The sequence below is a fragment of the Primulina huaijiensis genome, chromosome 11, assembly GCF_012295235.1.
Source record: "Primulina huaijiensis isolate GDHJ02 chromosome 11, ASM1229523v2, whole genome shotgun sequence".
Classification (NCBI taxonomy): Eukaryota; Viridiplantae; Streptophyta; class Magnoliopsida; order Lamiales; family Gesneriaceae; genus Primulina; species Primulina huaijiensis.
This window is the reverse complement of record NC_133316.1, coordinates 19346607-19373866: the sequence shown is the minus strand read 5'-3', so window position 1 is coordinate 19373866 and position 27260 is coordinate 19346607. Positions and strand designations below refer to the sequence as shown.

The 27260-nt window shown below is 35.1% G+C and overlaps 4 protein-coding genes across 5 annotated transcripts; 3 read left to right on the top strand and 1 right to left on the bottom strand.

Annotated features, from left to right (window-relative positions):
* The first annotated feature begins 1910 nt into the window (after positions 1–1910).
* LOC140988880 (uncharacterized) lies at positions 1911–4135 on the top strand. Its single transcript, XM_073457960.1, has 2 exons — positions 1911–2849; positions 3802–4135. Exons 1-2 carry the CDS (start codon positions 2184–2186, stop codon positions 3961–3963), a joined length of 828 nt encoding a protein of 275 aa, XP_073314061.1. The 5' UTR covers positions 1911–2183; the 3' UTR covers positions 3964–4135.
* Positions 4136–11254: 7119 nt separating this feature from the next.
* Positions 11255–14385, top strand: LOC140987892 (phosphatidylinositol 4-kinase gamma 4-like). 2 transcript variants are annotated; one of them, XM_073456621.1, is made up of 3 exons: positions 11255–11474; positions 11584–13033; positions 13723–14385. In XM_073456621.1, the coding sequence occupies exons 2-3, from the start codon at positions 11696–11698 to the stop codon at positions 14095–14097; spliced, it is 1713 nt and encodes a 570-aa protein (XP_073312722.1). In that variant the 5' UTR covers positions 11255–11474; positions 11584–11695; the 3' UTR covers positions 14098–14385. The 2 variants fall into 2 exon arrangements, with proteins under 2 accessions (XP_073312722.1, XP_073312723.1); XM_073456622.1 differs by lacking the exon at positions 11255–11474 and having other exon boundaries at positions 11486–13033.
* On the top strand, positions 14254–14934 carry LOC140988456 (uncharacterized). Its single transcript, XM_073457467.1, has 2 exons — positions 14254–14302; positions 14522–14934. Exons 1-2 carry the CDS (start codon positions 14254–14256, stop codon positions 14932–14934), a joined length of 462 nt encoding a protein of 153 aa, XP_073313568.1.
* Positions 14545–26917, bottom strand: LOC140987829 (E3 ubiquitin-protein ligase SINAT3-like). The gene is made up of 3 exons (XM_073456512.1): positions 26587–26917; positions 15647–16033; positions 14545–15557 (listed from the first exon to the last, which is right to left on the bottom strand). Exons 1-3 carry the CDS (start codon positions 26755–26757, stop codon positions 15216–15218), a joined length of 900 nt encoding a protein of 299 aa, XP_073312613.1. The 5' UTR covers positions 26758–26917; the 3' UTR covers positions 14545–15215.
* Between the last annotated feature and the right edge of the window lie 343 nt (positions 26918–27260).

The window sequence follows — 27260 nt, the reverse complement described above, 5'->3', positions numbered from 1 at the left end:
TATTTTAGAGAATATGAAGAATTAAATACATAAAAGTAACAAAAAACTCAAAATCGTAACCAAAATTAAATGTAACTATACAATCAATAAAAACATTTAATGGAGTGTTATTTACATTATACTTTTTTAAATATGCACTTCTTATTTCTTTCTTTATTATAAAATGTCTAATATGTATTCTAATGATTTTTTTAAATATTGATATAAATATGTAATATCTTTTATGCATTTTTCTTTTATTAAATATAAGAAAATATAAAAACTAATTAACAAAAAATCTTTTTAGACCATCACATAATTCAATTTATGATACGGATCTTCTACCTAACTGGCTCATGAAAAAAATTTGTTTTATATCAAAATTATTGTTTTTTCACTCAAGATATAGATCGAGTCGACTCGTCTCATGAATATAGATCTGTGAGACCGTCTCACATGATAATTACTCCAACTAATTTAGGTAAATTTATTTTTTCCTACCTTAAGTAATTTTTCGTAAATATTTTGACAAACTATTTAATTAGACTGTTGACTTCTAACTTTTTTTAAATATCGTAATATATTATTATAAAATAATACTCTTGTTAGTATTTTTTTTCAAATAGTGAATTTTAAGATAGTTTCTTTTTTTTCCTAATAATTATTTTTTATTATTTATTTATTTATTTTAATTAATTAAAAAAATAATTGTAAATACTTGTATAGTTCTTAATTATTGTGTATTTCATTATATATTTAAGTTTCTCGAATAAATTTAACTTTAGTGAAATAATAAATATTTGTACTCTTATCTTTTTAATATAAATTATTACTTAATTACATATATAAATATATTTTTGTTTAATACTATTTCAAAATCAATATATTNTAAACGATCTTTGACAAACATTGCATACTTGTACACTCTTTTTCATAACGAATTTAATTTATATTTAAAAGAAAGTCATATTATAATTGTAAAAATATCGAGGGACAAAACTAAAATTTTGAATGAAAGAATTTTTTAAAAAAGAAAAAAAAAACAAATAAAATGGGAGATGTTCAATAAAATGAACCAAGTAGAAGTTGAACCTATGACTTGTTGCTTAAGGAGGCTGACTTTTGTGAGTGTTTGGAGGAGTTTCTAGAAAGCACTTCTTAGATTTTACCACAGTGAAATTGTTTTGATGTGTTTGTGAATGTCAACTTCTGCTCAATTTTTGTAATTTTTAATCAAAAGTTAGAAGCAAGGTTGACATGTTTTTTTTTTTTTTTCATGATTTAAAGTTACAATGTGACATTTTTATACTTAAAAAATTTATCATATTCCACAATTGCTTTTAATTTATATAAATATTTGTTTAGATTTTGTAAAATGCTACATTTTATTTATATATTAGTTTTTAAACGTTTCGAATGGAACTTATAAAATTCCAATCATATTACTACAATCATTTTAAAAAAATATTTGTATTTTTTATACTTTAAATTTCCAGAATTTTTTTTAAATGTTGTGGGCATTTATACACATTTTTTCGCGTGTTTTTTTTATTAATCTTATATGAATTTTCAAGCATTCATATTATAAAACGATAAATAAATTTTGATACAAAATATTCAAAATGTAATAATAATTATTTAAATATATTGTCAATGGTATGTATACCAAAACTTAAATAACTAAAAAGGTATATCATGCATAGATTAATGATATTATTTTCATTTTATTAAAATTTAAGTTGGAAGTAATTTTTCACTACACACTCGAATTTTAACTTATAAAATAATATATAAAAAAATCATTTTAAAATAAGCAAAACTCTCTCTAAAACTCTGATCGAATCGACTCTTTGAGAATAATAATAAAAAAAAAAAAAAAAAAACCTCACAAAAGATATAGACCCTTCGCCTCTTATCAATAGTTTATCAATGGTATAGATAGTAATATTCCTTGGACTATGCCTCACGAATGGCATCTCTATCATGAGCAATTGCAAATGTATAGTTAGGAAAAAAAGAAGAAAGCAAGGGAAAATCTTGCCCACAAACAGAAACAGTGGTACCTAGTTTAGTGTCCTCCTCTGTTCTTCACTTACGTTTTCGAATTCTCGAAAGTGTGCAAGCTTTGTTTTGTTGCTTTCTTGCCCTGCTTCGATGCAGACTGAAACTGAACTCAATTCTGACAGCTTTGTGGTTCTGTTCTCATGGGCTCCCTGGTGATGCTGCACTCTCCACTCAAAGCTTTGAGTTTCTTGAATTTTTCTTGTGCTAGATCGGTGAGTCGTTCCTCGTTATCTGTCTTCAGATTCAAGAAATTTTCAATCACCGCAAATTCCTCTATACCTCAGAACCCTAACTCAGTATGGGGCAATTACACCCCCACCATCAAACCCTTCTCGTATTTAATTCCATTTTTTCAGAAAGTTGGGACCTTTGTGGTTGAATCATCGAAGTCGAAATGTGCCTCTGTTTTTAAGGATTTAAGTGTGCAGGAGACTGAGTGTATACAACATGGGGCGTTTGGTACGGCGCTCATGAGTGTGACGGCGACGGCTAAAGTTAAAATAAGTCCTTTTGTGGCTAAATTAGCGGCGAACCCTACGTTCGTTTCGGGTTTATGCGCCTGTGCTGCTGCGCAATCTATGAAGGTTTTCTTGAATTTTTGTGTGGAGAGGAAGTGGAATTTTAGTATTATGTTTGCCTCTGGTGGAATGCCTTCTTCACATTCTGCACTGTGTACTGCATTAACAACTTCTGTGGCCATTTGCCATGGGGTGGCGGATTCTTTGTTTCCTGTTTGTTTAGGATTCAGTTTGATTGTTATGTATGATGCCATAGGTGTTAGACGGCATGCCGGGATGCAAGCTGAGGTAATTGCTATTAATTTCGTTTGTCTTCCATGATCTGCTCATTAATTGTTAATTGTTGTGTTATTGGGTATTATTTGGAATGAGCAATATGTATCAAATTCTGAATGATTGTGATTGTTTTTTTTTTAACATTCTTCTCGATATACGGCATGTGTCATAAGCGCTTTTGGGAATTTGTATTTAGAGCTCATTGATGAGTGAACTGCAAGTTAAAAATACTCCTGCTAGTGAACTGCAAGTTAAAAATACTCCTGCTATTGAAAAGGCTTGGCATGGAAAGGTTTTGAGGCGAGGGCATTAACATGAGGCCGTAGGTCTGTTAATACCAATCCTTACAAGATATTTGAACTTGGCATTTTTTGAATTATGGACAAGCTGGCTCTGCATGTCGTATAAGTTATATCTTGTTTTAGGTGCTTGTTTTAAGAATATGTGCTGCTGTTGTGGTCCTGCTAGAAACTTGACTGCTGTCACATTTTTTTTATGTTTCGACCTAAATGGGTTGATAGACACAGACCAGCATAACAGGTCGTGTATTCCTCTTACAGGCCTCGACTAGGTCATGTAGCATGCAAATGGGTCACGTGTGAAACGAGATATAAATAATGCCATATTTCAATATAACTTAAATGTATGGCACATCCTACTGAACTTAACTAAGCATAACATTGGCCCAGAACTCATTGGTAAGACAAGCATTGAAGTCTCACTTGTTCCCACATATGTTTGGGCATAGCAAGGATTTGTCTGGTATCGATGTCTATGAGTGGTACTTGAGCATGAGAATTTCTAATGCTGAACGAAGCTACCAAACCTTTGCATTCTTAACGAGTAGGTTCTTTCTGTAGAACTGCAAGGTGAAGGAAGAATTAGTATATAATTATTTCGTCGAATTGAATTCAACCTGAACTGGCTTGACCATACTTTACTAAGTATTGTTTAATCTATGTAGGTCCTCAATCTGATAGTTGAAGATCTATTCCAAGGGCATCCAATAAGCCAAAGAAAGCTTAAGGAACTACTCGGCCACACTCCGTCCCAGGTCTTTGCTGGAGCTCTACTAGGTATTATCGTTGCTTGGATATGCTCTCCAGGTTGTTTCACTGCAATCTGATGAGTTTTAAATGATGTTGCAGTCGAAAGGCAGTAATATTTGGGAATCATATGTTGAGTTTATGAGTGTGTTCTTGTTTTTCTCACAGTTAAAAGAAACATAACAGTTCCTGAATAACTTTTTTTTTCCTGATTTTGCAAAATATTTAACTCTGGAGTCGCTAAATATTCTCAAATCCTCTTACCTAGTTATTACATATTCTCTGGTTAATCTATTCTATTTATTAAATACGAGGTCCTTTAAATTATCAAAGATTGTGTTTGAATGGATGAATTTCATATCCATAGATTTCAAATATATTTATGAAGTTGAGAGAAAAAAGATCATGAACTTCTAATCCACGTCTTTCATGTTTAAATAATAATTAATGTTATTTATGATGGATTTAAATTTCATCCAATAATGGATACATTTGAAATTCATTCTATTTTGTGTTATTGTTTAAATATATAAGATATTAATTTAATATTTTATCTATTGTTTCATTGTTAACAATAAATATATAATCGAAACTCAGATATCTCCAAATCTACCCAAAAGCAAGCAAAAAGAAAAAGGTGAAAGAAATACAAGAGCCTTAAAACTTTGTCTTTGGTGTATTCATCTATTCATCGTTACAGGAAAATGATTTTTTATTAATTATTTAAGTGAAGTTAAAATTTTAACTTTACTTTTCAAACATTTGCACCCACTTTTTACTAGCATAAATTTGGTTAAGTATAAGAGAAGTTCTCTGATAACTGCGTATTCATTTAAATAAATAATGATACACAATAATTATTAATTATTAACAATAAAAATATCATTGTAAATAGGAAAAAATGAAATACTATTTATTACTTATTAAATGGACTTAAAGTTAAAAAAAAATGTCTTGTAAAACAGAAATTTACGAATATATTCCCAAAAGAAGATTAAAAAAAAAATCATTAATCCACGTTGATGGGCGTAACTAAAATATTATAAAGAAAATCATGTATTTATTTATTTAAACACAAAAATAATTAACATGAAACTTCGTCACAGTATCCAAATTACGATAGGAAAGATTTTGTCAAAGCCCGACTTTGTTTACTTCTCGAAACTAAGAAACTCCTCCACGGATCTTCAAACGGCATTTCTTTAGAATTTTACTCCAATTTTCATATAATAATATGGGTCACAAAAAAATAAGTAGCACAAATGTTATGTTGGTAGCATTTGAGTTGTTATAAGTATAAAGATTTAATTGTTTCATTATCATCGGTTATAATTTTTTCAATTTGATCTTACTGATTTTGTATTTTCAAAATTATAACTTAAGAAAGACTGTATTTTCTAGCTAGTATCGATAAACATATACAGATTATTAATTTATAAATACGTATCCAAATTACAATTACAATATAACATGAAAATTTACCATTATTATATCATAAATATCATGATTATTTATCATTCGAACTATCTTAAAACATTGTACTCTTTCCGTCTCAAATGTATATATTCTTTTTTTTCCACATGTTCTTTATATATATATTTATGTTAGGATCAAAATAAACACGGAATATGGTCTAGAGGTGATGAATACAATCGTTTGAATAAATTGTTCTTTCATTATAAAATGTTTTTGTAGACCCATGCTTGCAATAAAATTATTATATTCAACTTGCGATAGCAGAAGCATTTACAATCCTTCAATTTATAAAAGATATCAAAAATATGAAATCAACGGAAGAGTCATGACCTTGCTAAATTAATATTTTCGTTTTTTTTCTCAATTTTCATCGTATTTAGTTGTGGAATCATGTAGCTGAAAATTACAATAAACATAAAGAAAATATAGATTAACTTTTTGTGGACTTGGCGAGAGAATAGATTGGATTTGGGATTATATGTAGTTAACAAATCAAAAGATAACACTAGTACAATAATTCAAAACGAGATAACATGTATCAATAATAACGTATCGTTATGAAAATATTCTGTCGAATGAATTACAATGACTTTTAAGGACTCTGAAATAAATATTATAGGCTAAAGAGGTGGCTCCCACCAACATTGGGTGTAGTAGTTTTCTTCACGTAGTCAAGTAGGATCCATGCAATCGATCATTTACGAGCCAAGTTGAACTCATATTTCCAGACTGAAGTCATGTTGTTCAGATGAACCATATACCAGAATTTGGAAACATTGTTCATCGGACTCACTTTCCGGGCCTAAGCCACGACGTCCAGTAGACTAGAAATCCGATACAATGACCGTCATCTTAACTCCATTCAGTAATTCATTTGCAATCATATATCATAATTTAACCAAGAAACAAGTATGCCAGACATTCAAAACGGTAAATCAAGATGATCCAATAAATTACAAATTTACTGTAAACTCCAGGTCAAATGCCAAACTCTATTATTAAATAAATTGGTAAGAAAAACCTCACGGAAGAGACCAAGAAAACCTCTCCTCGGTAGGTTAGTTTTCGTCATGATTTCAATCCGAAGCCAATATAATTTATGGATTGTTGTTTTCTGGAAAATTTATAGAAATGTTCTTCACAGTTTCAATCGATTTTCGAAATTTTGCTTGATGAACTTGATGCACCTTCTTTTTCAAAGTGTTTCTGGATGGAAAAGGAGTATTGTGTAGTTTTTTGGAATTTTTGGAGATGACTATTTTTGCTAACTACTCAATTTTCTTCGAAATTTCCTCTGAAGCCACAAATTTCATAAAGTTTTGTGTGATAAAATGCATCACAAGAGGTCTTTTTATTGGCAAAGTGAGATGAGATTAGTCATTATCCATAGCCAAGTGTTGGCATATCTTGATGACAACATTTTTTCTATTAAATTTAATTAGTAATAAATATTTTTCATTATTTAATATAATATTTAGAAACACTATGAATTTTTACATGTGCTTATTTTACTTATTAATTTAGCATATATTTTTATGTATTTAATATATTATAATTTTATTTTGTTATTTAGATTAATTTTTATGTTATTTATAATAATTTCTAGAATCATTTTTCTGCTCAAATATATTTTAAAAAATCTAATCTTTAATTTATTTTTATTTTTTTAACCTAAATAGTTTTACTTTATATTTTTATTGAATACTCTTTATTCCAATTAATGTATTGTTATCATTTTTATTCAAATCCTTTAATTAAATTTTGAACAAACACTTCAAAATTTTGGGTGTTACAATATCCCTCTAAAAAGAATATGATCCCCAGATTCTTTGCATTGTGGGAAATCTCTTACTCTTTCGATTTGTTCTTTCCCATTATTTTATTTCATAATATTATTACTCGAAATTAATAAGATTTGTATTCATCGAGCAAGAGTACCATCCTTAGTTTGTACAAGCTAGACAGAAGTTATGTTCGTCTTGAATGTCTCTCTTATCACTGTTCCACTACGGGGTTGACGTCATCTTCCTTTCCAATGAGTTCGTATGCTCGAATTGGAATTTTGGTCTTGGGTGTGAGTGGTGCTTTGTTCTTCTTGTTCGGGCAGTCTTGAATATGATGCTGGTCACTTCCACGAAACACACATTTACCATATTTCTTTCAACATTTTTCTTCGTCGTGGTTGGGTTGCCACGGTATTCACATTTCTCGTGATAGTTGACATCTGGGTATTTTTAAAACTTTTTGCTTTTGGATTCCTCACACAGTTCGGGTTGGGTATCTTTTTCATGAATTCTTTTCCGACTATTGTTTTCAGTAGATTTGGGGATCCCGTTGTTTTTTTTGCCTTCTTATCTCCTGAGTAGCAATTTGATCTCCGCCTCTACTCGCGGTGCTTGATTGGCAGCAGAATATAATATGAGGCTTCGACAGATAAGGTTGTCCAAAGAATGTCAAGGTTGAGGCATTTGACAAATTTATTAGTCTTTCTTGCATCATCTTCTAGGTAATGAGGAGCATAGTTAATCAAATAGTGAAATTCTGCTTCGCATTGTGCCACAGTTAAAGAACCTCGAACTAATTCCATGAATTCAAGTTCTCGTTTGTTGAGTATTATCTGGGTGATGTATTTTGCCTCAAACTTCTGCAAAAAGTTAGTCCATATGTTGGGAGTGTTGTTCTTATTCCACTGGTGATCAACGACTCTCTACCAATCATGTGTTGCCCCCTCGAATTGATGTACCACAAACTTTACCTTATGTTCTTCCGAGTAGTTAAGGACAGAGAAAATCCTTTCAATTTTGATTAGCCATTCTTCAGCTTGTTGAGCATAAGGGGTGCCGTAAAACTTGGGTGAGTGAAACCTAAGGAATCTTTCAAGCGTTCGATCACATGTTTCTTCAAAATCTTTGAAGACCTCGATTATCGATGCCAAAGTTTTTTGCTTGTGGTTGTTGACATAATCGCATGAACTACTGAAATACGTCAAACATATTTCTTGGATTTTGCTCCTGGCGGGGAATATGTTGTTTATTTCCTTGGCTTCCCATTTCTTAGGAGCGATGATGTTCATCTTGACTCTTAGCTCGTGAACTATTTTTTGACGACGACATCTTAGGAAATGAAAATTTAAATTGTTTTCCTTTTAAACAAAGGATTTGTAATCAATATCAATTTAGAAAGAATTTCGTACCGTACTACCAACACTTTTAATCAAAATTTGTTGATCACATAATTCTCGTTTTTTGGGTCAAACTGAGGCTAACATTTTATTTGATTTTATTAGTTATTAACCAGAAGGTCTAGACATAACGGTATATATCATAGGCTTTCACTATAAGTCGAAGCCATCAAAATCCCAAAAACATAAAATCTTCTGGATTTTTTTTATTTTTTTCACCCCACCTAAATTTATGTCAGGATAAACCTGGGGGTTCTGATAACACCTATGGGCCCCAGATTGTAATAAAATCATAATATTCAACTTGCGGTAGCAGAAGCATATATAATCTTTTAATTTATAAAAGATAATAAAATATGAATTCAACGGAAGAGTCACAGTCTTGCTAAGTCAACATTTCCATTTTCTCAATTTTCATCATAGTTGGAGTCCTGAAATCCTATAGCTGAAATTTTGCAATAAACATAAAGAAAATAGAGGTAATTCATTGTGGGCTTAATGAGAGAATAAATTGGGCTTATATGTAGTCAACAAATCAAAATCAGTGGACTAATTTAATATGATATGACATGTATCAATAGTAATATATCGTTAGAAAAATATTCTGTCAAGTGAAATGCAGTGACTGTTAATGACTATGAAATGAATATTATAGGCAAAAGAGGTTGCTCCCACCAACATTCGGTGTAACACTTTCCCTACGTACTCAAGTAGGATCCGTACAATAGATTATTTACGAGCCAAGCTGAACTCACATTTTCGGACCGAAGTCACGTTGTTCAAATGAACCATATGCTAAAATTTGGAACCGTTGTTCATTGGTCTCACTTTCAGGGTCTAAGCCACGTTGTCCGGTGGACTAGAAATCCGATACAATGATCGTTGTCTCTACTCCGTTCAGTCATTCGTGTACAATCATATATCATTATTTAACCAAGAATCAAGTACCTTATACAATCATATGGGTAAATCAAGATGATCGTTTAAATTATGAATTTACTGTAAATTCCAGGCCAAATACTAAACTCTATTATTGAAGAAACTGATAGGAAAACCTCACAGAAGAAACCATACGGTAGATATCCTCATGGTAGAGAAAACCCCACCTCGGTAACTTATTTTTTGTCATGATTTTAATCCGAAGCCAAGATAATTCCTGGATTGTTGTTTTATGGAAAATTTACTACAATGTTCTTCATGGTTTCAATGATTTTTGAAATTTTGCTTGATGATCTTGATACACCTTTTTCTTCAAAGTGTTTCTGGGTGGAAAAAAAGTGTTGTGTAGTTTTTTTCAGAATTTTCGTAGATGATTTGCTATTTTTTTTCTTATTTTCTCCCTATTTTTCACTATTTTTGCTCACTACTTAATTTTATTCAAAAATATCCTCTCAAGCAAAGAATTTCGGAGGATTTTTGGTGATAAAATGCATCACAAAAGTCCTTTTACAGGAAAAGTGAAATGAGATGAGTTCCTATCCATAGCCAAATGTGACTTTTTTTCTATTATTTAATTAGTAATATTTTTCAATAATTAATATAATATTTAGACACTTCTATGAATTTTTACATATGCTTATTTTTTACTAAGTGCTTTTGTTAATTTTTTGTAAAAAATATCTTTATTTTGATATAATTTGCATTCTTTTGGCAAAAAAACTTTATCTGTTTAGCCATGAAAGATGCAAAGATAAAAATATTTAATATACTGTAGAATTAAAAATATGAGATTATACATTTGATGGCTGTCATGAAACACATCTTCAATTACTTAATATTCTACAAATATTCATAGTCAATTGGGCTGCTTAAAAGGAGTATAAATATCACTCGAGCTCGAGACTAGCATCTGTGATGCTAACGACTAAGTTTTATTGATATGATATATAGATGTTCAATCATACAGTTGTACGCTCATAAGATGAGTTCATCGAACTATCCTTACTCGAATTTTCCAAGTGATTATCATTTTTTTAATGGAGAAGTTCATGGTTATGGTCGTACAACCATTACTCCTCATGATCCGAAACAACATTGAAGCTCTAAATACTAGTATTATGTTTTAGCTCATTTAATGATACCATAAGAGTCATCAAGTGGCCAAATTGTGTATAGTTACACCACATATAGGAAAGTGCATTGTAGTAGGATATTCATCGCTTGCCTATGGACGTGGATATCCTATGCGATTTGTTGAGTTCATAGTAGAAGAAAACTTTGGCCATAATAAGATAAGTGTTTTAGCAAAATGAGATTTCCTAGTTGCATATGCAATACCACTTTGAATGTTCAATATAATTTACATGGTTATCGAATCCATATACTACTCTCAATGTATCAATATATGATGAATAGACATTAATATATGCTAATCATCATCGATTAGTTCTCGTAAGAACTATCAGTGAAACAATGATACATACAAAATATGAGATGGTGTTAGAGTCTAATTAGAAGTAGTTATGACATTCTTATGATTAAAGAGTTGGTGCATAGAATCATACTGATTAAGATGAACCCGTATTAAAGACATACATTATCTTAAATCACAAAATATTATTTTTTATTTTAAATAGAATCGAGTGGACCCATTTCATAAAAATATATCTTTCACAATATACTTTACTTTTCTCATAAATAGTGTTAAGAGTCAATAGCGATCTAGCCCGTTTGTGTAACGGCGTTAACTAGGAGTCAAAGTCGTTAATAATTTATTATTACGCCAAAACCGCGTTAGCTTTCTCCTCTTCCAACCAACCAATCAAATCTCCATTGCAAAAAAATAGCTCCCAAAGAATCATTCGTTTTCCTTCTGTCTTCCACCTATTCAAAACTCGTGAATCTCCTTATTTTGCAAATTAATTGCTCCCACTCCCAATTTCAATTCTTCCTCCATTGTCTCCTCAGCCGTTTTTCATCGGTCCGTGCTCTCTGGTAAGTCTCAATCAATCCATTCTTTAGCTCTATAGGATTTTCATTTAATCCTCGAAACGTAGATCTGGGAATTCCTTGTTCTTTATCGTCTTTTTTATGTTTAATTCAGGTCTGTGAATGATGATGAATATCACGCATGTGAAAATTCGGTGAAAATTTGTTTTTCCGGGGTCCGATTTAGTATTTTAGGGTTTCGGATTTGAGTTTTTGGGGGTGCCAATATGTCTTCGGCTGGATTGGTTTCCAATATCCCGCTTCGCGAGGATAATATGATTTTCTCGCCGCCTCAATCCCCTGAACCTAGTCTGGAATCTATCTTGATCTACGTTGCTATGTCGGGCTCGATGGTTCCAATGCGGGTCATGGAGTCGGATTCCATTGAATCACTGAAGCTTCGGATTCAAAATTGTAAAGGGATATTCACGAGGAACCAAAAATTGGTTTGTCGAGGTAGGGAATTGGCACGGAGCAATTCCCTTATGCGGGATTATGGCGTGAGCAATGGAAATATTCTGCATTTGGTACTACGCCTGTCTGACCTCCAGGTCATTAATGTGAGGACGTGTTGTGGAAAAGAATTTACTTTTCATGTTGAGAAAAGCCGAGATGTTGCTTATGTTAAGCGTCAGATAGCAAAGAAAAGAAATTTTGAACATGTCGAGGATCAAGATTTCTTACTTGACGACGAGTTGATTGAGGACCAGACGCTGATAAACGATCTCTGTAAGTATAATTCTGATGCTGTGATTTATTTGCTTGTCCGGAAGTCAGCTAAAATTAGGGCTACTCCTGTGGGAAAGAACTTTGAGCTGTCCATTGTTGCACCACAGGTGAATGAGAGAAAGTGTGGGATTGATTCAAAGCATGACCATAATCTTTATGTTCCAACCAAGACCCCTGTTAGGGAGAGAGTACTGGAGCCTGTTATTGTTAACCCAAAGATCCAGCTTTCTCCTGAGATTAGTGATTTGATAAATCGTACCATGAATGGTCTGGATAGTGGAAAATGTCCAATTAGGTCATCACAAGGTACTGGAGGAGCATACTTTATGTTGGATCCTTCGGGTACTAAATATTTATCAGTTTTTAAGCCAATTGATGAGGAGCCTATGGCTGTGAATAATCCTCGTGGGCTTCCTCTGTCAGAAGATGGTGAAGGGTTGAAGAAAGGAACCAGAGTTGGAGAAGGTGCGATCCGGGAGTGTGCTGTCTACTTACTCGATCATCCGATGAGTGGCCGGCGCTCGTTTACTGGAGAAGTTAGGGGCTTTGCCGGAGTTCCTCTAACTGTTTATGTAAGGTGCCTTCACAGTGGTTTTAATCATCCAGACGGGGTGTCTGTTAAGACTGGGTCCTTGCAAATGTTCATGGAGAATAATGGAAGTTGTGAGGATATGGGGCCCAGCGCCTTTCCAGTTCAGGAGGTGCACAAGATTGCAGTGTTGGATATGAGGTTGGCCAATGCAGATAGGCATGCTGGAAATATATTGGTGAGCAAAGGTGAAGATGGCCAAACTGTGCTAATCCCAATTGATCACGGCTACTGCTTGCCATATAGTGTAAGTTCTGTATCTATTCTAGTTTTTCATTCTTGTTTGTTCTCAGTTAACCGTTTTAACATGTTGCATAAAATTTTTATGTTGCTCTCTCTTTTTGTTGCAATCTCATCTAGTACCAAAACTGTCCTGCCCATACCCTGTAAATTTCCTATTGAAACTTAGTTTGCCAACTCGATAGCTTTGGTGCATACTTGTTTTAACTGAAATTTATGATTAAGGAAAATAAACTTTATTCATCTAGGATCTACCTTGCTCATATGACTATGCTGCTTGCAATATCCATAAACCATGCTTGTGCATGATGGAAAACACAAAATATTTTGCAATGACCACAGTTATTTTCTGTTATAAATATTTTAGAGGTCCAGATGATACATTTGCGAGAATATGAAATATGGTAACATCTCTCGCTCAGTCCCTCCACCCGCACCTCTCACTGTTCCGGTGTGCTAATATGTCTATATCTCTGGCATAACTTTTGAATCACTAGATATATTTGTCAAGAATTCCTCATGAATATCTACTAGGTCAAATAATTCTTGCACATCATATAGCCATAAATATCTTTCATTTTGATATATATGGTAATCAGTGTATGTTAAAAGATACTAGTTATTAGGTGAGAGTCTTCCAGCTTTATCCAATATAATCTCACTTTCCAACCTTTATGGTTCTTCCTGTCCTTTTAGTTTGAAGATTGCACATTTGACTGGCTTTACTGGCCCCAAGCTCGCCAGCCTTTCAGCGCTGAGACCCTAGAGTACATACGCTCAATGGATGCAGAAAACGACATCGCTTTGCTCAAATTCTACGGTTGGGAGTTGCCTCTTGAATGTGCTCGCGTACTACGCATATCAACCATGCTTCTGAAGAAAGGCACGGAGAAAGGCCTTACTCCATTTGCTATAGGAAGCATGATGTGCAGAGAAACGGTGAGAAAAGAATCCATCATCGAGCAGATCATCCAAGAAGCTTGGGACTCTGTTATCCCAGGCTATAGTGAAGCTGCGTTCCTTGATTCGGTGTCCATTATTATGGATAGCCGTCTTGAAGAGATGGTCTAATTTCTCAGGTTCTGCTTAAAAATCAGTACATAGATGTGAATGATATCTACGTATGCACATACCGTTGGTTGTGAATGGTCGTAGCTTAAATCGTCGAGTCGCAAAGATAATTTCTATCTGATCGTTTTTTTTCAATTTGTTCAGCATTAACTGGAAATGACTTGTAGAGCTTTGTCAAATTCTGATTCTTATTTGTTTTTCCTTTGTGAGTGTAAAGGAGTCATGTTGTCCTGTTCTGCTTGTGCGAGAAGACAATGATGTCACAATGAAATTGTTGAATTTTAGGTTTTTTTTTGTTCTCTTTTAGTGGGTTTTTGAATAAAAGTATCGGTTTTTACTTTTATGATGAGACAAGGAAATAATTTTTTTTTAAAAAAAAACAGGGATGAATAAGAAGAAAATCAATTTATACTTACTGGTTAAGGGAAAACCCATAATTTTAACTTCGAGTTCTTCCAATACCTCACCGTAACAAATCCTAACCGCGACGAGTTCTCACACTTAGACAGCTCGTGTACTCCGGCCAGCCTGTGGGAAATCGATTTCATCCCTGCTGGAAGAATCGGTGGCGGCGGGAGTCAGAAAATCTCGGCGAAGTTTGATCTGCAGAAGTATCCGTTGTCGTCGCCGTTGAAGGCGGCGATCGGCGAAGGTAGTAACGGAGTTCCCGTGGAAGGCTTTGCCGCGGATGGGATGCCAATGGAGATACAGACTCGCATGAAGTTGGAAGGCAAAGTTGGCGTGCTGAAGGTGTTCATTCACGGAGTTGTGAGTGGAGTGAAGTGTGAGGTCATGATTGAGAGCAAGCGTGGGACTGTTTTAGGTTTCCGCTGTTGACGTAGCAGCTACCATTGTACTTATTTTTATCTAAAATAATAATAGTTAATACAAAAATAGTATACATCTCACACATGATATCAAATTATGGACGAAGAATGTAGAGAATACATGGTAGTTTGTTGTTTATTCATGCACATAGAAGAGATTACGATTGTTCGTGGTGTACTCAGTATGTACCGAATCATCATGGTAGTGAGTTTTTACGTCATAAATAATATATATGTGTGTAGAATACACAGCTAGCGGGTAGCAACACTCTCATGGACCAAAACTAAAAACTACAAAGATTGATTTGGGTTACTTTGTTCTTTCCATATTCTGCCAGTTACACGAAGCCTAAGCTCTTTCTTGTCCGCTCCGGAAAAAGACAGTGCAATGTTTCGTTGTATAATGAGGCCATCGTAACAGTCTCGAACCTTTCTGTGACCGTCTCTAATGCAGCGAGGTGTGCCCTCCCATATAAGCTTCCGACCATTCCCTCCGACCTCCAAACTGTAGCGGTAGTTCCTCCCCTCCGTCTCGTCTCCCATGAACCGAAGAAACGCCATGTAAACAGGAGCCGTCCCGATTTGGAAAGCTTCGAAATGAAGGCAGAAATATCGACCAAAGCAATGAAATACCTGGATAAAGAAAAGGGTCACAATGCAAATGCAACGTTTGATGCACTTCTTGGACGAGGTTGGTAGAAACCAAGAAATTAAACACTCACAGTTAGCATCCATGTGGCGTTCTCTACATCTTCAGGATTTGATTTGACGTAGCGATGGTTAAACGTGCAACCGGAGTGCATGTCGACCTTGTGATCATCTCTCAAGTGAGTAACAAGACTCTGAATATCCCCAACGACCGAGCATCTCGATCCGGCATAAGGGCAGTCGTAAGGCCGAAAGTTACATATGGCTTCGTGTTTCGACTTACTATAGAAAGGCAAGATCTCGGGGCATCCAAGGGAACAATGCTTGCAAGGAATTTCGAGTGATTCGGCCACTTTCTCAAGCGCTAAGCATCTTATATCACCAAGCTCGTGTCTACAAGTTGGGCATTTGTTGTGAACCTTTGCTTTACACGAAGAACAAAGGGTGTGCCCGTTTTGGCACTGTAATGATCAACTCCATGTCAAAACATTTTTCGATGCATTTATTTTCCAAAACCACGCGATCTGCATGGGGCAGAGCTACTCTTTGTTGTTCAAAATATAAAGGCACTCCCTTTCATGTACATTAGTAATGAACCATCAAATATTTCACCTTCCCTTTTATTCCATAATCTTATTTTGATAATTCTTATTATTGAAAATAAATTATTTAAATATCTCACGTTCAACTGGATTAAGTCTTTGAGAATCGTATACATGGACTTGACAATTTTCTCTTGAGCTAGCTTTTGAGATCGAGTTACATACAAGTTTCAATTTTAATATGATATTTGAACAAATACCCGTATGAGCCACCCGATAATGTCTTGTAAACTTCACGCTCCAGTTGTTCATTCGTGTGTGTGAGGATGTATGTTAAAGTCTCACATCGGCTCCATTACGTCCCCTTGAGCTAGCTTTTGAGGTTGAGTTAGGTTCAAGTCTCAATAATAAAGGTCCGACGTTATGTCGTGGACTGTTATATTGGGCCACCGGTTAAACTTCAAACTTCAGTTGTTCATTCATGGACATGATCTGTTAAATGTTTCTATCAACTTATTTAAGTTTTGACAGTTGTATATATTGTCTTAAACAATCGTCCTTTCTTAAGTTAGTTTTTGAGGTTGATTTAACTAAAAAATTTAATCTTAATAACATGCTTTTGTTTTAGCTATAAAACTTAGAAGAGTAAAAAATATAATATAGTTAAATAAGCATTACACCTGTTAGTCACACCTAAAATGGCAAAAAAAAACTAATAACTAATTAATAAATTAGGAAAAAAGATCCTAATGGCATGTCGGAACAAAAAAAACAACTGACCCAAACACAAATAAATTAAATTATACCGAAATTAAATTCACATACTTGAAAATTATATTTTGAATGTACGTTGCAGAGAAATAATTATATTTTTTTCTTACAGCATATTAGAAATTTCTAATTATATTTTTACAAACAGATTATTTTACTAAAATCAAGGAAAAAAGAAAAAAATATATTTATATTAGATTAAAAATGTCGATTTTTATTTTCACAACTTTATTTCAGACGTAATATCACGAGAAATTCGTCGGCATGTACGTAGTTTGTGCAATTTAACGATACGAAATTGACTTTTTTAGCTTACTGATTCTTCGAATGAAGAACTATATATTATTCGAATTTAACATGACATGATTAAGGTTTAAATTAGATCATTAATTTTTATAGGGCTACTTATTTAAAAACATATTGAATTTAAAGTCGTCAATGCATGTTAACGAGAAAAACAGTAAAATCGGTGAATGGCAATGAATAGAGAACAAAAACCAGTTTGGAACGAACAATATTAGTATCCGCGACAGAGGCTAAGCACACTCAATTTTATAAAAATCTGATTTTTATATATAGGTTTTTCGAATATAAGATTTATATAATATATATTTCATTCGATTATAACATATTTTATTCGAAAAAAATGGATTAAACTCACTTCCATATTCTTAAAATAATTCTCTTTTCTCACCTTTCTTCTCCAAAAAGGCCCAAAGTTAAAAAAAAAAAAAATTCATTGAAAAGTCCATTTTTCAATACAAATTTGAATACATATTTCTTCCTTAGTATCGGTTAGAATACATGCTTAGGACTGCTAAACAAGTCTAAGTTTAATTGAGTCAAGGTTGTTCCTTATTCTTAGGAGTTGGTTGGGGTGTGCTGTTCATTTTTCATGGATTTTTTAGGATTAGTTTGTTAGTGGTTAGCTATTTAAGTTGTAATGCTTCACGTTGAAAAGTGTGTTCTGGTTTTCCCTTCAATCTACTGAAACATATTTCATTTTTTTTATTCTTTCTCATTTTATTTACCAACAATTGGTATCAGAACACTCTTCTTAAGGGACCTGTGTGTGAGTTTGAGCAGTTATGGAGACCGAAGCTAGCTTTTCTTCAGTTGCTCCACCGGTGTTTGATGGAGATAACTACCAGACCTGGGCAGTGCGCATAGAGACATACCTAGAAGCTTTGGATCTCTAGGAAGCAGTGGAAGAAGACTATGACATTTCTCTTCTCCCGGACAATCCCACTGTGGCACAAATTAAAGCACAGAAGGAGAAGAAGACAAAGAAGTCCAAGGCAAAAGCCTGCTTGTTTGCTGCAGTTTCCTCCATGATCTTCACTCGTATCATGTCATTAAAAACGACAAAGGAGATCTGGGATTATCTCAAAACTGAGTATAAAGGAGATAAAATAATTCGAGGGATGCAGGTGTTTAACCTAGTTCGTAACTTTGAGCTGCAAAAGATGAAGGAGACAGAAACCATAAAGGAGTATTCTGACAGACTACTCAACATAGCAAATCGTGTCAAGTTATTGGGTTCTTCTCTGGAAGATTCAAGGATTGTTGAGAAAATCCTTGTAACAGTGCCTGAAAGATTTGAGGCTACCATCACTACCTTAGAAAACACGAAGGATCTGTCAAAGATTGCTCTGGTAGAACTCCTAAGTGCTTTGCAAGCACAAGAGCAGAGGCGTGCAATGAGGCAAGAAGGAGCCGTCGAAGGAGCTCTACCAGTGAAGCATCAAGATGATGAAAAGAATAGGAGGCCTGTAAGTGGACAAAGCTCTGCACCTGGGAACAGAAGCATAATTGGAAATAAAAGATCAGTAGTAAAGAAAGATTACCCTCCATGTCAACATTGTGGCAAGAAAGTTCACCCTCCTTTCAAGTGCTGGAGAAGACCAGATGCAAAATGCAGCAAGTGCAATCAAATGGGACATGAAGCTGTCATTTGCAAAATAAAAATCAGCAGCAAGGAGATGAAGCACAAATGGCAGATCAAGAAGAATAAGATCAGCTTTTCGTTGCAACTTGTTTCACGAGTCATGAAACAAGTGAAAACTGGCTCATTGATAGTGGCTGCACTAATCATATGACACATGACAAGGAGTTGTTCAAAGAATTGAAGAGCACCGAGTCCAAGAAAGTCAGAATTGGGAACGGTGAATATATTGCAGTCAAAGGAAAGGGCACCGTAGCCATTGCAAGCTGTTCAGGAACCAAGTTGATCACCGATGTTCTCTATGTACCAGATATTGATCAAAACTTGCTCAGTGTTGGTCAATTAATAGAGAAAGGATTCAAAGTGATGTTCATGGACAAGGCCTGTGTGATAGAGGACGCTACAGGCCAAAAGATGTTTGAAGTTAAGATGGCAGGGAGGAGCTTCTCACTCAATCCAATGCAGGAGGAGCAACTAGCTTTTCTAACCAAAGAAAGTCTCTCAATGGTGTGGCACAAGAGGCTCGGGCACTATCACCACCAAGGGCTACTGCAGATGAAGTCCAAAAAGATGGCAATTGATCTTCCAGAATTTGATGATCACATATCAACCTGTAAGGCTTGTCAATTTGGAAAGCAAAACAGAAAGTCATTTCCCAAATCAGCAGGAGTTGGTTGATCGACCCCAAAATAGGAAGGTGATTGGAGTTAAGTGGGTGTATAGAACCAAGCTTAATGCAGATGACTCAATCAACAAGCATAAAGCAAGACTTGTGGTGAAAGGCTATGCTCAAGTTTTTGGTGTGGATTACTCAGACACCTTCGCACCAGTTGCTCGTTTGGACACAATAAGGCTTTTGCTTGCTATAGCTGCTCAAATGAATTGGAGAGTGTATCAGCTTGATGTAAAATCAGCATTTTTAAATGGAATTTTACAGGAAGAAATTTATGTTGAGCAGCCTGAAGGCTTTGAGAAAAAGGGAAATGAGGACAAAGTATGTCTCCTCAAAAAGGCTCTTTATGGGTTGAAACAAGCCCCAAGAGCTTGGTACAGCAAGATAGATGAACATTTTCTGAGCTTAGGTTTTAAAAAAAGCCTGTCTGAGGCCACTCTTTATGTCAAACATCAAAGTAATGATGTTTTGATAGTCTCTCTTTATGTCGATGATCTTTTGCTGACAGGAAATAATGCACAGCTGGTTGAGGACTTCAAACAAGAAATGATGAAGGTTTTTGAGATGACAGATCTTGGGTTAATGACCTTCTTCCTTGGAATGGAAATTAAGCAGGCTAAGCATGAAGTCTTCATCTGCCAGAAGAAGTATGCCAAGGAGATTTTGAAGAAGTTTAAGCTTGAAGAATGCAAGGAAGCAAGCACTCCTATGAATCAAAAGGAGAAGCTGTGTAAGGAAGATGGAGCTGATAAAGTTGATGAAGGATATTTCAGAAGTTTGATTGGTTGCTTGATGTATCTTACAGCAACACGTCCTGATATTTTAAATGCTGTAAGTATCTTATCTAGGTTTATGCACTGTGCAAGTGAATTTCATTTCAGGGCTGCCAAAAGAGTGATTCGGTATGTCAAAGATACAAGTGATTTCGGTGTTAAATTCACAAGAAGTAAGGAGTTCAATCTGGTTGGCTTCTCTGATAGTGACTGGAGAGGTTCCATTGATGATATGAGGAGTACCCCAGGCTACTGTTTTACTCTTGGATCTAGTATTTTCTCATGGAGTTCAAAGAAGCAAGAAACCGTAGCTCAATCCACTGCTGAAGCAGAATTTGTTGCTGCAACAGCTGCTGTCAATCAAGCTTTGTGGCTGAGGAAGATTTTAATAGATCTCAATCTGGAGCAGAAAGAAAGCACTGAGATTTTTGTTGACAACCAAGCTGTCATTGCCATTTCCCATAACCCTGTGTTTCATGGGAAAACTAAACATTTCAACATCAAGTTGTTTTTTCTAAGAGAAGTGCATAAAGAAGAACTTGTGACTTTGGTTTACTGCAAATCTGAAGATCAGTTCGCATATTTGCTTACAAAGCCACTTCCAGTTAACCAGATTGAGTTTTTAAGGCAGAAACTTGGTATTCGCAGCTCCTAAAGCAAGGAGGAGTGTTGCTGTGTTGGAATACATGCTTAGGACTGCTAAACAAGTCTAAGTTTAATTAAGTCAAGGTTGTTCCTTATTCTTAGGAATTGGTTGGGGTGTGCTGTTCATTTTTCATGGCTTTTTTTAGGATTAGTTTGTTAGTGGTTTGCTATTTAAGTTGTAATGCTTCACGTTGAAAAGTGTGTTCTGGTTTTCCCTTCAATCTACAGAAACATATTTCATTTTTTCTATTCTTTCTCATTTTATTTACCAACAGTATTGAAACCATAAAAGCGTGTTTTAGCTTATTAGTTAGTTGCTAGACTTGGGTACATAGTTGCTAGACTTGGGTACTTATAAATAGGAATCCACTTGTGTAAACTTACTGATGAGAACTATTTTTTCAGAAAATGAGATTTCATCTCGCATGCTCTGTTTCTTTTCCATTGTTTTCTCAAATTTCAACATGGTATCAGAGCAATGTTTCAAGTGTTGTTAATTGAGTTTTTTTTCTCGATTGGTCACAATTTTGATTCGATTTCTCTGCAATGACGTCTGTAAATTCTTCGACAACCACAATTGATATGTTTGATCCACTCTACATTTCCCCTTCCGATACTACGGGAGTTCATCTGATTACGGAGCAGCTAATTGGAACAGAGAACTACGGAATATGGAGTCGAGCAATGATCATAGCATTGCGAGCTAAAAACAAGCTGGTATTTGTCGATGGAAGTTGCAAAAGACCTGAGAATGAATCTGGTCAGTTGATGCAATGGGAGAGATGCAACGCGATTGTTCTCTCGTGGATCATGAATGCGGTTTCCAAAGAGATCTTTGCAGGTATTGTTTATTCCACTGATGCTTACACGGTTTGGGAAGATCTGAGGGAGAGATTTGACATGGTGAATGGATCTAGAATATTTGCATTGCATCGTGAAATCGGAAAACTTGTTCAAGGAAGTAGTCCAATTTCTGTGTATTACTCGAAGCTCAAACAGTTGTGGGATGAGTTTGCGTCTTGGTGATTTTACAGATATGTTCATGTGATTCGGCGAAGAAGTATGCTGAAATTGATCAACAGCAAAAATTACTTCAGTTCTTATTGGGGTTAAACGATAACTATGCTGCTATTCGTAGTCAGCTTTTAATGACAAGTCCTTTACCTAGTGTTGGCCAGGCTTTTGCTATTATTTCTCAAGAGGAGTCCACTCGGAATGTTTTAAGTACAGGTTTTGCTCCACCTGATATCTCCTCGTCTGCATTTTTTTCCACTCAAGATCGCAAGAGGACAAATATTAAATGTGATCACTGTAATATGCATGGACACATTAAGGCATACTGCTATAAATTAGTTGGATATCCTCCTCACCATCGTTTGTTCAAAGGCTCGAATACCAAAAATCAGAGGAATCAGAGGGATTGGAATGACAACAAGGGTGATAGAGGCAGGACATTGAGCAAAGCCAACAATGTGGCAGCGCATCATGAGGCTGAGGTTGATGAAATTGAGAAGAAACATTCCTCTGATGCACAATTTTTTTCTCCTGAACAGTATGCTGCCATTCTGAGGATGCTTAAAAAGGATCACGTAAATCAAGAATCTAGTGTACCAGTAGCTAATATGGCAGGTACTCATTCACTTTCTTCGAATTTATCACAAGTTGAATGGATACTTGATTCTGGAGCGAATGATCATATGGTTGGTAAGTCTGTAATGCAGTTTAAGTCTAATTCTATTGCTTCCTTGACTGGATCAGTTCAATTGCCAAATGGTAAGACAACCAAATTCACGAACATTGGTTCGGTACCACTCACAAATTCCATAACTCTGCACAATGTATTGTTCGTCCCGGACTTCAATTTCAATTTGTTGTCCATTTCAAAATTCGCACAATACCATCACTCTTGTGTCACATTTTATCCTCATTTCTGTGTATTTCAGGACCTGTTGGATGGGACAATATTGGGGATTGGTAGAGAAAAGAATGGGCTGTATCGATTAGATCTCTCCAGCTTCAAACTCGAGCACCGAAACAATAAGGAAAGTCAGTTTTCTAGTTTTGTTATTTCCCATTCTTGTAAGGCTTTGTTTTCTGCTTTCAATCATAAGAATAACAGTACTGATTGTGGTAGTCTTTGGCATCAACGTCTTGGCCATATTTCTCAAGTGCGAATGCAAATGATTCCTTTTTTACAAAATGTTTCTAATTTACAGCATTGTCATGTTTGTTCCCAATCTAAGCAAACACGTCTGTCATTTCCTTCTAAGCGTTCTTCTTCTTCCAGTTTTGCTTTCCAGTTGGTCCATGTGGATGTTTGGGGACCCTTCAATACCCCAACATATAATGGTGAAAGGTATTTTTTGACCATAGTTGATAACTATACTAGAGCCACTTGGGTGTATTTGTTGCACTCCAAGCTTGATGTCCCTTCTACACTCCAAAATTATATTCACTTAATCCATAACCAATTTTCTACTGTCATCAAAGTGATCCGTAGTGACAATGGTACAGAATTTTTCCAAAAAGAATGTGCTGATTTCCTTGCCTCTTTTGGGATAATTCACCAAAGTTCTTGCCCATATACTCCTCAACAAAATGGCATTGTAGAAAGAAAACATAGACATATTCTTGAGATTGCTCGTTGTTTGAAGTTTCAAGCATCTCTTCCACATAAATATTGGGGAGATTGTGTCCTTACAGCCGTCTATCTTATCAACCGTTTGCCAACTCCTTTATTGTTGAATAAAACCCCATTTGAAATGCTATACCATAAATCGCCTTCGTACACACATTTTAAGGTGTTTGGATGTCTTTGCTATGCAAGCAATCTTCCTAGAGGTGATAAATTTGCTGCCAGGGCTGATCCTTGTCTTTTCCTAGGTTATTCTCACATACAAAAGGGCTATAAGCTTCAAATCTTTTGACTAAACGTTTTTTTGTTGCTCGAGATGTAATGTTTAGGGAATCCTTGTTTTCTTTCACCAACTCTTCTTCACAGCTGCATATGTTCCCTTTGGATGAATCCTCTGGTTCTTTTGATGATTACCCATCACAGCCCCTGGTACCTACTGTTTCAGTCTCAGCTGAACCACATATCTTGAATTTTCCCTCTTCTTCATCTTCCTCTCAACTCATTAGAAAATCCTCTCGTTCTTGTAGACCACCCATTTGGACTCATGATTATGTTTGTTCCACCACTACTCACAACTCTAAATCGCGTCATCCAATTAGTAACTTCCTTAACTACTCCAAATTATCCTATCCTTATCAAGCCTTTCTCGCTGGTATTTCCTCCCTCAAAGAACCAGCTACTTACCAAGAGGCAGTGACTGATCCGCGTTGGAGAGATGCGATGGATTTAGAATTGTCCGCGTTAAAGGTAAACCATACATGGGATATTGTGGATTTGCCAAGTGGGAAGTCGCCAATTGGTAATAAATGGGTTTACAAAATCAAGTATAATGCCGATGGTAGTGTAGACAGATTTAAGGCTCGTCTTGTAGCCAAGGGATACACTCAACTCTACGGCGTTGATTACCTCGATACTTTTTCTCCGTGGCTAAGATCGTCACTGTCCGTTGTTTGTTAAGTCTAGCTGCAATTCATGGCTGGAATTTACATCAAATGGATGTCACTAATGCCTTTTTACAAGGTGATGTCGATGAAGAGATATATATGTGTTTACCCGAGGGCCTTAACCGCAAGGGGGAGTTTAGGAACAAGGTGTGTCGTTTGGTTAAGTCCTTATATGGGTTAAAGCAAGCATCAAGGTAATGGAACTTAAAATTTGCTTATATAATGAAACAAGCAGGGTTTAATCAATCTAAACATGATCATTCTCTCTTTGTAAAGAAGGAACATGATTTTATCACAATTCTTTTGGTATATGTGGATGATATTGTGATAACAGGAAATCATGAAGATTCTATATCAAAAGTCAAAGAATATTTGCACACTGTTATCAAGATCAAAGACTTGGGATCCTTGAAATATTTTTTGGGAATTGAAGTTGCTCGTTCCAAACGTGGGATATGTTTAAACCAAAGAAAGTATACAGTACTGGAATTGATTTCAGAGGCAGGGATATATGGAGCAAAAGTTTTTGATACTCCAATGGAACAAAATCTGAAATTAACAACAAAAGAGTATGATGATACGGCTGAAAAACAGGAAATGAATGATCCACTTCTTGATGATCCGAGTGTGTATAGAAGATTAATTGGAAGACTTCTATACCTCACAATTACACGCCCAGATATATGTTATTCTGTACATGTTTTAAGCCAATTTATGCAAGTTCCGAAAGCTTCACACATGGAGGCAGCTCTTCGTGTTTTGAAGTATTTGAAAGGAACAGCAGGAAGTGGAATTCTCCTATCTGCACAGAGTACATTCACCTTGTCTGCGTTTTGTGATTCAGACTGGGCTTCTTGCCCCATGAGCAGAAGATCAGTCACAGGATATTGTATAAAACTTGGGGAGTCTATAATTTCATGGAAAACTAAGAAGCAGGGAACTGTATCGAGATCTTCAGCCGAAGCGGAATACCGTGCTATGGCAAACACTACGTGTGAAGTGGTGTGGATTACTGGACTCTTGGCAGATATGGGGGTGTGCTTGGATGGACCAGCAACTTTGCATTGTGATAACATGGCTGCATTACACATAGCGGCCAATCCTCTATATCATGAACGAACGAAGCATATTGAGATAGATTGTCATCTGGTTAGGGAGAAGTTGAAAGATAATGTCATTCGCACTTCATATGTTGGAACACAAGAACAACCAGCAGATATTTTTACCAAGGCATTGGGAAAAAATCAGCATAACTATTTATTATCCAAGCTTGGAATGATTCATCTATTCCAAGCTTGAGGGAGAGTATTGAAACCATAAAAGCTTGTTTTAGCTTATTAGTTAGTTGCTAGACTTGGGTACATAGTTGCTAGACTTGGGTACTTATAAATAGGAATCCACTTGTGTAAACTTACTGACGAGAACTATTTTTCCAGAAAATGAGATTTCATTCTCGCACTGATTCTTTTCCATTGTTTCTCAAATTTCAACAAACAGTATCCATAATCCAATCATCTATTTATGGTTAATTATAATTAAATCTCGAACCCGAAATTTTGTGTCAAATTTAATCATGACCTTTTATTATTCCTCTTTCTTCGTTCTTCCGATCATCTACAATTTGTCGTCACAAATTATTCCACCCAATAACTCCTTTCAGACGATGTCGCCATAAAAGACACGAATTTGTCTTATTTTGACTCCTTAAATTTCCTTTTGCGACGACAAATAGCACATTATATCAATTTCATCCACGATGGTTGTCTGGATAATGCGGAATAAGATTCATGGTACGTAAACTTTTAGGTATGCATTGCAAACAGATTATTCAAACTTTTACGGCCATTAACTAAATAATCCAATTGTGTAATAAATAACTGAAGTATTACATCTTTTCATATTCTCTAGAGGCTTGATTGCTAGATACTGTAATGGATCAAATGTTGGAAACTCTAGCATGATAATTATTCTTGGTCTTAAAATAATATTAATACTTTTGCCCAAAATAGCTAGCTACAAACTGTTAAATCTTGAAAACTATCTAACCATGCTATAACTAAAGAGAGAGAGAAAGAGAGAGACAAACCTGGTGGATGGGGGGGTACATAGAACTGGTACAGACAGGGCATTCAAGAAGTTCTTGGACATTTGTGACTTCTGGATTATTACCATGAACTTTTGGAGAAGATTGAGAGATTTCATCTTCATTTGTATAAGCTTCAGTATTGGATAGGCATTCAATATCATTTGAATCCATTCTTGAAAAAAAGCTCTTAATTTGGATATTGCACCATATCTATGTATTGTTTTGGAGTATAGCTAGTTTTCCAATGATGGTCTGAGATCTGCTTATTATGGAAGTGAACAGAAAGGAAAATAATTAGAAGATGTATGTGTTGGGAAGATGCTGCTAATGAATAGCTAGTTGTCTTCAAACGTGTCTACGTCAGTTTTTTAAAGTGTTAGAGTTCTTAATAGCGATTTTTATATTTAAAATAATAATAATAATAATAATAAAAGTGGTATATACATATATGGATGGTTTGAATTTGATAATAAAAATGTGACAGTCATTTGCTCGGTACAAGGTTAATGGGCGATGTTTTGTCAGGGATCGGACATCATAAATGAGAGTATTCATTTTCAGAACCTAACCATCTTGAATTCTGAGTCGGTGGGGGTGTGTTGTCCATGTTAATTTGGTTGCAATTAATACACAAATTATAATGACTTGTGAATGATATAAAAGCTTGGAACCCA